Source organism: Mercenaria mercenaria, chromosome 2 (genome assembly GCF_021730395.1).
Source record: "Mercenaria mercenaria strain notata chromosome 2, MADL_Memer_1, whole genome shotgun sequence".
Classification (NCBI taxonomy): Eukaryota; Metazoa; Mollusca; class Bivalvia; order Venerida; family Veneridae; genus Mercenaria; species Mercenaria mercenaria.
Window position 1 is genome coordinate 15,583,843 of NC_069362.1, and position 12,523 is coordinate 15,596,365.

General features: G+C 33.9%; 1 protein-coding gene and 1 long non-coding RNA gene across 5 annotated transcripts; one reads left to right on the top strand and one right to left on the bottom strand.

Annotated features, from left to right (window-relative positions):
* Nucleotides 1-801: 801 nt before the first annotated feature.
* On the bottom strand, nt 802-5,389 carry LOC123563297 (uncharacterized). Its single transcript, XR_006688779.2, has 5 exons — nt 4,765-5,389; nt 3,975-4,092; nt 3,584-3,715; nt 2,046-2,858; nt 802-1,770 (listed from the first exon to the last, which is right to left on the bottom strand). It is a non-coding gene; the product is annotated as an uncharacterized LOC123563297 (long non-coding RNA).
* Nucleotides 5,390-5,528: 139 nt separating this feature from the next.
* Nucleotides 5,529-11,141, top strand: LOC123563289 (uncharacterized). Of its 4 annotated transcripts, XM_053530742.1 has the most exons (8): nt 5,529-5,604; nt 5,715-5,747; nt 6,687-6,910; nt 7,391-7,467; nt 7,516-7,755; nt 8,104-8,328; nt 9,089-9,308; nt 9,591-11,141. In XM_053530742.1, exons 4-8 carry the CDS (start codon nt 7,395-7,397, stop codon nt 9,847-9,849), a joined length of 1,017 nt encoding a protein of 338 aa, XP_053386717.1. In that variant the 5' UTR covers nt 5,529-5,604; nt 5,715-5,747; nt 6,687-6,910; nt 7,391-7,394; the 3' UTR covers nt 9,850-11,141. The 4 variants fall into 4 exon arrangements, with proteins under 4 accessions (XP_053386717.1, XP_045211944.2, XP_045211947.2 ...); XM_045356009.2 differs by having other exon boundaries at nt 7,391-7,755; XM_053530753.1 differs by lacking the exon at nt 6,687-6,910 and having other exon boundaries at nt 5,564-5,604.
* The last annotated feature ends 1,382 nt before the right edge of the window (nt 11,142-12,523 follow it).

Below are 12,523 nucleotides of genomic sequence, written 5' to 3' on the forward strand. Positions count from 1 at the left end.
GCAAGCGAGGTTTTGAAGCCATGGGTACAAACTGCTTGCCACATATTTCCACAATTGATGACTATTACATTAATAAGTGCCGGCCTACTTTTGACCGCGATAAAGTTTTTGACTAATAATTTGAAAATGAAATGATATTTCAATCAAACTCACCAAGACAGACTACCGGATAAAAGTCGACTACCGAAATAAAATATTTACTCTGCATTTGAATAAAACAGACGAGTTAATGACAGTATTTTGCTATTTCCATCGTGAATACTGTTACTTTTCTTTTTCACTTTCATTTTTCAAGATATGAGCCGCACAATGAGAAAACCAACATAGTGCGTTTGCGACCAGCATGGATCCAGACCAGCCTGCGCATCCGCGCAGTCTGGTCAGGATCCATGCTGTTCGCTAACGGTTTCTCTAATTGCAATAGGCTTTGAAAGCGAACAGTATGGATCCTGACCAGACTGCGCGGATGGTCTGGATTCATGCTGGTCGCAAATGCACAACGTTGATTTTCTCATGGTGCGTCTCATATTATATTTAATCCAGCTTAGATACTTATTTTGTCCTGTTCTTGTTCTACACTAACTTCTTACAAAATTGCTTACAAGGAAAGTTTATGTCTAAATGGGATCTTTATATATTTTGTTTCTTTTGTTGTTAGAGATTCTTTTTCCAATAGTCAGTTCAGGCAAGAATAATACAATCAATGTATCTCACTTCAGTAAATCTCTACACTTTTCAAAAAAGCATAGGAAGTTGAAAAGATAGAGGGACGCAAACACTGAATGCACGGTTTGTCTCCCATTTATTGAGTGTTAACAAAGCATTCCTATTATTTTAACTAGTGACATTCTTTCTAAGCTCAGATGATCCAGTTTCTAACTGTACCAAGACTTTATAAAGACAAACATTGTGACCAGGTATTGGATAGATCATATATAAAATGCTCATTCGTGTTTATTAACATTTTTTCTAAGATCTGGATGACTCCAAATGACTGTTTTGAAAGTTTTGAACTTAACTTAGATTTCATTCATATAAAATTTTATATTCTGACCAAGCTTTATGTAGCTTAAGTAGAAACAATGCCTCCGAACAAGATTTTCTATGATTCGACTACATAACTTGTTTTTAATTTGTTATATAATATAAGTATTATACACGGTTTCATGTAGATCAGCTGAAAATGTAGTATCTTGAGTATTAAATTAAGGTTTATTCTACACTGAGGTTGGTGCTGGCGGACATAAGTTTTGTTTCCTTTTAGAGAAAGAACTAACAAAAGGACCGCATAGGCCCTGTATCGCTCAGCTGGCTTAGATTTTTATTGTACATATGCTATGTCGAGCTTGACCAGGTAGAAAATGTGGCGTCTAAAGTAGTAACAATGGTTTTGTATGAGTGGCCAAGTGCACTTGATTTCAACCCGAGATTATCCAGTAACAAACTCTTCGTAAATTTTATTGAGGCATATAGTTTGATGAAAATTCATTAAGATTGGTAGAATATTGTGACCTACAGTAAATTGTAAACAACGACACTGGACTTCCGAGGGCGATCACAATAGATTAACTTCAACATTCATTGTAGTAAAAAGGCAGAATTTATTAAGGTAATTATTATTTAACTCACTGTACAGCTGATATAAACTAAATGAAATTTGATCTAATTTTAGGGGATGTGTTCATATTCATAAAACTACGGTGGCACAGAGGTGACATCCGCAACACTGTATTTAAATTGTGGCCACAACTTAGTAAATTGTGGCCACAACTTAGTAAATCGTGGCCACAATTTAGTAACTTGTGGCCACAACTTAGTAAATTGTGGCAACAAGTTAGTAAATTGTGGCCACAACTTATTAAATTGTGGCCACAACTTAGTAAATCCTGGCCTCAACTTAGAAAATTGTGGCCACAATTTAGTAAACCCTGTTACCCAGAAAATTGTGGCCACAATTTAGTAAACCCTGTTACCCAAGTTACTAAGTTGTGGCCGCAATTTACTAAGTTGTGGCCACAATTTAAATACAGTGTTGCGGATGTCACCTCTGTGCCACCGTATAAAACAGCAATAAAACATCAAATATGTGGTAAAACTGCAGACGTTGTTAGTCTTATTAAAATAAAGATGTAGTAATATTATTCCTCCACCATAATATAATTCCTACAAACTATATACTATCAAATACACCGATTAAACAATATCTTCAATCAAGAACACCTTACTGTGTGGAGTGGAAGGGGGTAGTGTCTAAAACATCTTAGGCATTGTGATGTCATTGCTCTTTCACAAATATAATATGGCAAAATAGCGTTAAATACAATTCAATGTAGGTTTTTAATCAAAAGTACACACTTAAAAACATTTCGACAAATTAAGTTCTATAACCTTTGTTGTTATTTCATCGATTCACTAGAATATTGCAGATTATATATTTTTCTCGTTGCTTTAATTTCACGATTTGATATGCACAGGCCTTATAAATGATGTTAAAAACACCAAGTCGCACTGCTCGCTTAAACTACCCAAAATAAAAACATACCGAGTATAACCTATGCTATAGTATAACGAAGTTACAAGACAATTGTCGGTACTTACAATATTTTTAAATATGTCACCTAGATAAAATACTAACTGTTAGGTTTAAGGTTTTTTTTAGAGTTTAATAATCAACATACTTTTATCAAATAAACAAAACGAGTAAATATATTGATCAGTTGGAAGTGTTTTTGTATCTGCCCCGTGAATGGTAAAGAACTGCATATATTTAATATTCTTATATACAGTTATCGATCTGGGATCTTCATCTTCTGTACTGGGTGACAGAAGTACAGCTCCAGTATCAAAACTATCGCATCCTGAAATACAAGGACAATTTAAAAATTTACTAACTCAACTCAACTCAACTCAACTCATATTTTAATAGAGTCTCAAAAATGTAACTAGCACGTCCATGGCAGCCATGCTTTTTCAACATTCAAGTTTATTTTTTATCTATTTTTTCTGGTGATATCCAGTTGTATCATGTAACTTTATTCGACATTAAATGTTTACAGCCATATATGGAAAGCAAATAAAGGTCCCTGAAAGTAGTGTAGACTCTCGTTGTATCAAAAAGGAACTGTGATATTAACTTTGATTGATATCCGTTACAAAACAAAAACCGAAACTAGAATGCAGAGACGGGGGAAACAATATAAGGGCATATAATTCCCACAGTAATAATGGTGATGGCTCTTAAAAGAAAAGAAATAGCGTTTAGCTACTTTGCTACTTTGGTTGAAATTAGTTGAACGGAAATGCAGCAAGTTCCACAATTTGGTCCGTTCTGAGAGCAGTCCTGATATGGCTATGAATTCTGTGCAAGTTTAATTGAAAATTGAAATTAAAAGGTTTTAGAGTAAATGTTAATGACAAAAAGAAACAGATGCCTGACAACATTTATTTGATTTTTTTCATTTTAAGCTTTTGGCAAAGATGAGATGAAAGTAATGTAAGAGCAAAATGGAGATAAATGATGGAAATTCGCAACTTTTCCCTAATTAACACAATTGGCGATGATGAAAGAGTTAGGCATGCATACCTTTTAAACTACAACAAGGTGGCTTCAGCTTTTTATCATACAAACTTGAGCTGAAGACAAACATTCCATACGTCGAGGTATATCTAGTGACCTAGGATTCACATAGGGCAGTTCCATTCTTTGGCAAACATACTGTAAAATAATGGAAACAGGAAAAAAGCTAAAAATACTGATTTTCTTGCGTTTCTTTAACTCAGTGACTTTGATGAGTAGAAATTGAGGAGGTGTGTGGTAGAGGAATAAACCCTCCTAATTTGGAGGTAAGAACTACATCAGCTAAAAAGATTTTGATGAACAATTGAAATACTCTTGAAATTTTACGATATAAAATGTTTTTTTTTATTCTTTAAGCACCAAAGCTTTAAAATAATGAAATAATCTAAATACACACTTTTACTTGTAAGAAATGTACACCAGTAACTTGTGTATCTGGTTTCTGGTCCATTATCTAAAACATGACTTCACGTTTCACCTTAGGCAAATGATTCTCAGTAACTGACCACAATGCGCTGAAAAATACAAGTTAATAAGTATTTGTAAAACTGAAAACTGAAGCCATAAAATTAAATGGCAGACACCAAGTTGGACCAAAAAAAAATGTATTTTTTCATACTGAAAACGTTCAATCAAAGATTTTCAAATGTATTACATCTGACCTCATGACATCTGACCCCAAAATGTGAACTTTACCTTAGATCCAATGACTTCGGTTGTGCGTCCTGTACATTTTCTTTTGGATGTAAACAATAAATGTTAGTTTTTTGGGTTTTTTTTTTCAATCTTCTGAACGGGTCAGTTAATACGGAGTTGACAAGAAGTAAAGCTGTCTTTTGCCATGCAATCTATATTGGACCTAGTGGTATTGACTATAAACTCTGTATTTTTATAACTGATGCCAGTATTGGGAAAATCACCTCAGCGGTTAAGATGATATGCAGCGGACACGATGGGCGGATGGACGGACGAACGTACGGACAGACATGTGTGACTCTAATAAATCCGCCATATACTTTGTACCTGATGGTATGAAAATTGGTAAGTTCGATCGAACTTGTAAGGAAACAACTAAAACCCTTCTCTTATATCACTGCCTTTTACTGCCTTAACGCCGATCTTGGACAAATTTTCGGTCAAAGGTAAATGTTGTACATGATCCGAATCCACGCTACTACTGTATTTACCTATATACATATATTTAAGACTGATTGTGTCCAAGTCATACACTAACTGAGCGAGATAACAGCGGAATATAACAAGTACAAATATAAGCTGTGTAGTCTTTCTTTTCCGACGTACTTCCCAAGGCTAAACACATTTTGTTTTTGTTTCGTTTAATGAAGAAAATGTACTATAAATTCCGCACGATAACTCAAACGAGAACATGTTTGATAATAATAATTTTTCTTCATTAAAACGTATCAATACAGAAAATATTTTTGTATAAAGTTACAGTATCCACTTAACTTCTATCATTGACAACATTTTTGAGTTCAACGATGCATGAAAGCCATAACAATCAAACGATAATATAAACTGCTGTCGTTTAAATTATCGTGCGGGAGTACTACCCGTAGTTTAATTATTTAAGCGGTAAGTTTTATTTCGCATAAACGTAAAATTCACTGGAATTTCCATAAATTTATGTTGTCCTCAGGTTAAATTGTTTCAGTCCCAATTATAAATCCGCAGTTTTTAAACTGTTTTCTTTTAAACTGGGTGCATCAAAATTAATAAAGATTTGAAGAAATGATATTTTTCGCTTTCTTTTTTCGTTCAAATATGTTAAGGTCACTGTTATAAAGTAATTTGTTTGTTGCATATGGTCTCAGTCAGAAAAACAATTAAATTTGTAACTTCGCCTTAACGGAAACCCCAGTGGGGATTAAGAGCACGTATACATGCACAGTATATATATATCAACAATGAAACATATACTAGATATACTAGCCAGGGATGGACAGACGAACGGACGGACGGACAGGTGTGACTCTAATAAATCCGCCGTTCATGTATGAAAATTGGTAAGTTCGAAAGGAACATCATGATCGAACTTGTAGGGAAACAACCATTTAACCCTTTTCTTATATCACTGCCTTTTACTGCCTTAACGCCGATCTTTTTCTCTTTTCAGTATGGAACTATTTGGACAAATGTTTCGTCAAAGGTAAATATTGTACATGATCCGAATCCACGCCCCTACGTTTTTTACCTATATACATATATTAAAGACTTATTGTGTGTAAGTCATACACTTGCTTATTTAGTTAACTAAGCGAGATAACAGCAGAATATAACAAGTACAAAAATGAGCTGTGTAGTCTTTCTTTTCCGACGTACTTCCCAAGGCTAAGCACATTTTGTTGTTGTTTCGTTTAATAGAGTATACGTACCTGCTTTAAACTGATTAATTATTCAAGTGATATCTTTTATTTCGGATAAACGCAAAATATGTAATGATGTAAGTGATGTTACGTACTCATTGTCCTTCGATATCGTATGGACCTGATGTCTGGTAGCCTTAAGCTTGACCGGAGCTGGCCAGATGGGCTTGATTATTTGTATTTGAAGGAAAACATAAATTGTCTTAATACGTTCATGCACTGATAACAAAACGTTTGGCTTTATTCTTTGAATGTGGCTTTTAATGTTTGATTTTTTTCCTTAATTCGATCAGAAATGTCACTAAAGATTTAGGCACAATTTGTATGAATTGTCTTACTGTGTATTAAAATGAGAGCAGATCTTCAATGCTTGATAAAGATAAGAATTTATTCGCGGTTATCTAAGAATATTTGAGCTGTTTTATAACGAAAATTATATTGGGACCTTGTGAATGAAAACCAATATTATTTAGTCGGCCGTATGCTTATCAAACCATGAAAATTTCATAACCATTTGGTTATACCGGAATTTCCATAATAGGTTAATGTTGTCCTCTGGTTTCAGTCCCCATTATAAATCCGCAGTTTTTAAGCTTTTATCTTTTAAAATGAGTGCATCAAAATTAATAGAATTTTGAAGAGTGATATTTTTCGCTGTTTTTTCGTTCCCTTATGTTAAGATCACTGTTATAGAGTAATTTGTTTATTTTATATCGTCTCAGTCAGAAAAACAACTAAAATTGTAACTTCGCCTTAACGGAAACCCCAGTGGGGATTTTTTGCGTCATATTTGCAGCACGTATGCATGAGGCCACAACAACAATGAAGCACTCTCGTAGTAGGATTTACTGGATACAGTAGCCAAGGACAAGATTATACTGCAATTAATATTGCATGAAAAATCTTATTGCAGGGATGATGGCTATTATTTATTTTGGATTGTTCGGTAAGCGAGAGGGGAAATGGCTGATATGTCTTATTATACTAAAAGAGAACGAAAACGTATGATATTATATATTATAAAATACATTATAGAATATACTATAATACATTACAATAACACCTTTAAATAATGATGATGAGGTTAAGGTGTGCTCGGATAAAATCATGATGGTGAAGAACCATGATTGAAGGTTTCCTCTTGGTTAATGAATATGTATTTACAATGATAATTGTAAAATGATATTGACTATTTAAATGGTATGTACTTCTAAGACTTTACGTTATGGTGAACAAGAGTTATGATAAGGCAGTCTTAACAATAGTTTATGTACTCGCAATATGTCATAATATTAAATTGAGTTGTATATCTTTTATTTTATCATTATTTTCTATATGCGGTTTTATAATGAACATGTAAGATATCGACTTTTAGCATAATTTATATGAAAATGAAAATAAATCCCTAGAATTTATTATGTTTCAGATAGATGAAGTCACTGACTAAACAACACGTTGTACAAAATCGAAGCGTAGATATGTCCATTCTACACACAAGGTTTCAGTTTGCAACAAAATTGTTCGATCTCATAAATGTACAGTTAGGACAGAAGTTTTTGCTAGTCATATTTACGGTTTTAGTAAGTCTTTCTTTGGCCAGTAGTCAAGCACTACACCTACCAGCTGAGAGATTTCCATGTGGCGTCTCAGGTCTGACATGTGAGCGCTGGGGATATACAGCTTGTGTTAACCCTGACGGAGAGTTTTACTGCCTATCTTGCGACAACGAATATCTTAGAACGTTGTGCGGAACTAAAGAAGAGGCACAAGGGTGCAACCTATATTGTACCAGTCAGTATATCTAAAATCCATCTCTCTCTGAGTAAAAATAATTAAATACGAATTTCTAATGAATGTATTTCTGTTTTACTGATGAAATGTTGTATTATAAATGTTGTACAAATAGCATGTATGTATGTTCATATTATAAACGTAGTATAATTTGTAAATTATGAACGTTGTCGCTGTTTAATATGGCATTTGTAGCAGTCAATGATGAATCATAACCGTGCTAATTTATTTTTATTTATTTATTTATTTATTTATATTACTCTTAGTTTGTGTCATCGATAAGTTAATGGCAAACACTGTACAATGCAAGCATGACTTAATCCCTAACTGCTAATATTGGCCTTTCAGAGAAGACAGTGGACGTTGAGAAGGACAAAATTCGGTTAGAATTTTCAAAAGAAAACAATGATTTGAAAGCTAATTTTTCTGGGATCTTGATGTATCTACGCTCAATATATTTAAAAGAAAATACAAACTCTGAAGACAGCGAAACAGAGGACCTGGCGGATTTGCAATCAGATATCGCTAGGAAATTACAAGATCTGCAAATAGAACTTGAAATATCTCACAATGGTAAGAAAACTTTGACAAGTGTTGAGTGTAAGTCCTAAACAGGTGCAAGAGGCAAAGTTGTATGTTTTGAGTCTGTCTGCTTTTATCAAGAATCGCGAGTAAAATATAATTCTAACATGGCTCGAATTGATTTCCAGTTATACAAAGAAGAAATTCAAACGCAATATATCCTGCGATAAACAACGGTTGACGCACGGACCGGCAAGAGAGCATTATGACGTCAATTTTGACGTCATGTAGCCGCCTGACGTCCGATACATTACTCCTCGCGTAAACGAATTCCAGCATAATATTTATTGAAATATATTAACCTGCATGTCAGAATGAAAACAATCAAGACCTTCTTGTAATTTATCGTCTAATTTACCACGTTTCATCGTTCAGATGCTTTAGTATTTAACCATTCGGGCTAACGCCCTCGTGGTTCAATTCCTACGCATCTGAACTCTGAACCGTGGTAAATTAGACGATAAACAACGCGAAGGCCTTGATTATTTGTTAAATAAATCACATTAAACTGGCAAATTACTTGTATTTGTTTAATTCCGAATAGATTAGTAAGATATGAAAAATATATCAAATGATCATAGACATATTTAAAGCCATGCATTTTACACATATATATTTACATCTATCTTAAAGCCTAATTATAATGTCTTAACATGACTAATTTGAAAAACAATGAATACATTATTATACGAAGTTGTAAATTGCTCCTATTTTGTAATTTAAAAACCTGAAGGCTTTCTTTTATTTTTAGAAACAAATCTACAAAAGAGTAGAGTTATATCACTTGAAAGCGGCCTAACTAAGAAAACTTCAAATATAGAGTCTCTGGAATGCAAATATTCTGCACTGCTTGCGGCACTGTTTGCATTAGTAGGATTTCTTGCATGTACAGTGGCTATAGCATTATTCTGCCTGTGTAGACGATGGCATAGGCGGAACCAGACACGAGAGGACATAGAGAAACAGGAAATGTAAGTAATAGTTGAGATGTGTTAAATATGTGAATTGAATATGACACTTAAAACTGTTTATTTGCATTCAGATTTCAGAAATCTTAGATATAGTATTGTTTAAAGATCCCATTATTTGCAGACATTTCAGTTAGATACAACGATCTTCCAAGATATGAATTCATGCAGCAATACCAGCAATACTGTAATTATGACTTATATGCCAAGTTGTAAAGTGTCAGTAGATTTTGAGCATTATTGTCTACATACGGCTAGGGAGTGTGTACATTTTTCTGTATTTAGGTCATCATTAATGGTCAAAGATGAATCGGACAGAAGAATATCTCAATATTCAAAAGAATCTGGGATTGACCTAACTATTCCTGCTGTTCAAGATGATGAAACACAAACTGAAAACTTCAACGAAGTGTCAAGACAGCAAGAAGAGAAAGTCTGTGATAGCAAACATGATAGATGTCCGGGCGATAGCTGCCCAGGTTACGCTAAGTTGCAAATGATTCCTCCTTCGGATCATAATGGCTCTTCTAAAATGGCTATCTAATAGCAAGACCATGCCCGGCCTCGTCAGGAACCAAGCTTAAAGGGAATTCCGATAGTTTTTTATGCGCATCTTTCTGCGCAGCCGACGCTTTCTATGGACAACTGAACTGAAGTCATCATTTGTTGAAACATGTTACAGACAGTCTTAAATATGAGAAATCTTGAATGAAATAACATTTTTGATAAGTTTTATCAGTAATCAAATGTTGATACTGGTTTATGTTGTATTGACAAGTATCATGCCTGACAGGTATCTTGCTATTTTTATGGTTGTGTTTCACATCGCATTTTAGTACAAAGACAGTGTTCTTCATATAATGTAAGATAATTGACTTAGTACTGATAAGACATTATCACCTTTCAGATTATTTAGTATTCAATTATAGAAAGAATTAGGAATTTTTAAAACTTTTTTGTAACTTCTAGCAGACATACATGTATTCAATTTGGCCATTTTCGCGCCTTTTTCCGCCCGAACAGGTGTTGTATTCTAGCGGTCTTAACATAAAAATTAGCCTGGTGACCCATACATTTTTAGCCGTTTTTATGCTCACAATACAATTATCTATACACAAGAAAAACAGGAAAAAATGCTATGAAAGATTTTTTCAAAACTTAAAAAAAGTATCTTCACTATGGGTATTTTTCACTGAAAAAAGTTCACAAAAGTAAATATGAAACAATATGTTTTTTTCATTTGTACCCATTATTGTAAGAATAGAGTATTACAAATATGACTATCATATCAAATAAGTATATAATAAAATCTGTAAAAAGAAAAAAACCTTATTTTGCTGTCTTGATGTATTTTTTGGTTGGCATTTATAAAAAAGCAGAAAATTATGAAAATGCTGAAAAATCGCTAGTAGTTTCAGCAACAGTGGGTGTGTTCAAAACAATTTTTCACAAAAACAAGCCTGGTGACCAATTGTTTTTATTTGTTCATTGTTTTCAGCACAAATTTTCCTATCATATATGTGAATTTAAAAAAATTCTATGAAAGGAAAAAAACTATAGGAATTCTCTTTAAGCTGACAAATTTCTATATAAATTCATATCGGCTATATTTGTAACCGCAATCTCATGCGTAAGACCTGTGCAGTATCATTTAGTGTTTTGTGCATTCGAATCATAATTTAATTATTTGTGGTTCATACAGTTAAAAATATGCTACTATTTACATGTTTCGAATGATGTCTAAGAAAAATACACATATGGCTGTAATACATACAGTTTTATGGATATCGTTGTTTTGTTTTTGATGTATGTTTATAATTAAAAAAGTTTCCGTTATCACATAGCTTTGCTTTCTTTTTTCCTAATATATAGCAGTACTATTCAAATTTCTATAATTGTGTGTTCATTTCTGACAACCTATGGTGAGTGCTGTCATACACACGTTTTAGACTTCAAAAATAGGTCAGGAGTTAAATGCACAAGCTTTATGCAAACCCATTTTATTTAGTGTTGCACATCTATCAGACATTCTATTAAAATCTTTTACAACAAGCTTTGTTTCATTTTATTGGTTGCATATGCCAAGCAGGAACACTATGTATCCTACTTTTTCACATGTATATGTACTGTCAATATTAAGACCATGCAATAAATCAGTTCTGAATTATGTTTTGTAACGACATAACTTATTTTCAAAACGCATGGGTTGTTTTTGACGTGTTCTTTATTTATGCAACGAGTACTAAATGACACACTTCCGTATATATTTAAATATTGTTATCTGCTACAAAGGAGAATCTGTTGAATGATTACATATTAACATCCAAAACGTCCAAATAAACTGATTCGTCTCTATAGAAAACTAGAAAAGACTTTTGTAAAAAAGCGCATGTCTCCCCCAATGCAAAGTCCTATAGGCAAGAAGTCAATAGGGGTCAGGAGCGAAAGTCAAAGAGACACTGATGGTTGGCTGCAATAGGGATCATCTACTTGGCATGTCCAGTCATCCCGCTAAATTTCAACACTCGTGGCCTAGTGGTTCTCAAGTCACTGTTCAGGCTCCTGTGACCTTGACCTTTGATCAAGTGACCTCAAAAAAATAGGGGTCATCTACTCTGCATGTCCAATCATCTTATTAAGTTTCAACATTGTAGGTCAAGTGGTTCTCAAGTTATTTCCAAAAAATGATTTTACATGAACAGGCCCCTGTGATCTTGACCTTTAATAGACTGACCCCAAAATCAATAGGGGTTATCTACTATGCATGTTCAATCATCCTATGAAGTTTCAACATTCTGGGTCAAGTGGTTCTCAAGTTATTGATCGGAACTGGTTATCAATGTTCAGGCCCCTGAGACCTAGACCTTTAACGGAGTGACCCCAAAAACAATAAGGGTCATTTACTCTGCATGATCAATCATCCTATGAAGTTTCAACATTCTGGGTCGAGAGGTTCTCAAGTTATTGATTGAAAATGGTTTTCCATGTTCAGGCCCCTGTGGCCTTGACCTTTAACAGAGTGACCCTAAAATCGTTACGGTACATCTACTCTGCATGACCAATCATCCTACGAAGTTTCATCATTCTGGGTCAAGTGGTTCTCAAGTTACTGACCGGAAATGGTTTTCAATGTTCGATCCACTGTGGCCTTGACCTTTCACAGAGTGACCCTAAAATCGTTAGGGTACATCTACTCTTTATGATCAATCATCCTATTA

Coding starts and splice junctions, on each gene's coding strand:
- LOC123563289 (XM_045356009.2), top strand. CDS start 7,395: ATGAAGTCACTGACTAAACAACACGTTGTACAAAATCGAAGCGTAGAT. Junction 7,756..8,103: donor GTGCAACCTATATTGTACCA/GTCAGTATATCT, acceptor TTGGCCTTTCAG/AGAAGACAGTGGACGTTGAG. Junction 8,329..9,088: donor ACTTGAAATATCTCACAATG/GTAAGAAAACTT, acceptor TTTTATTTTTAG/AAACAAATCTACAAAAGAGT.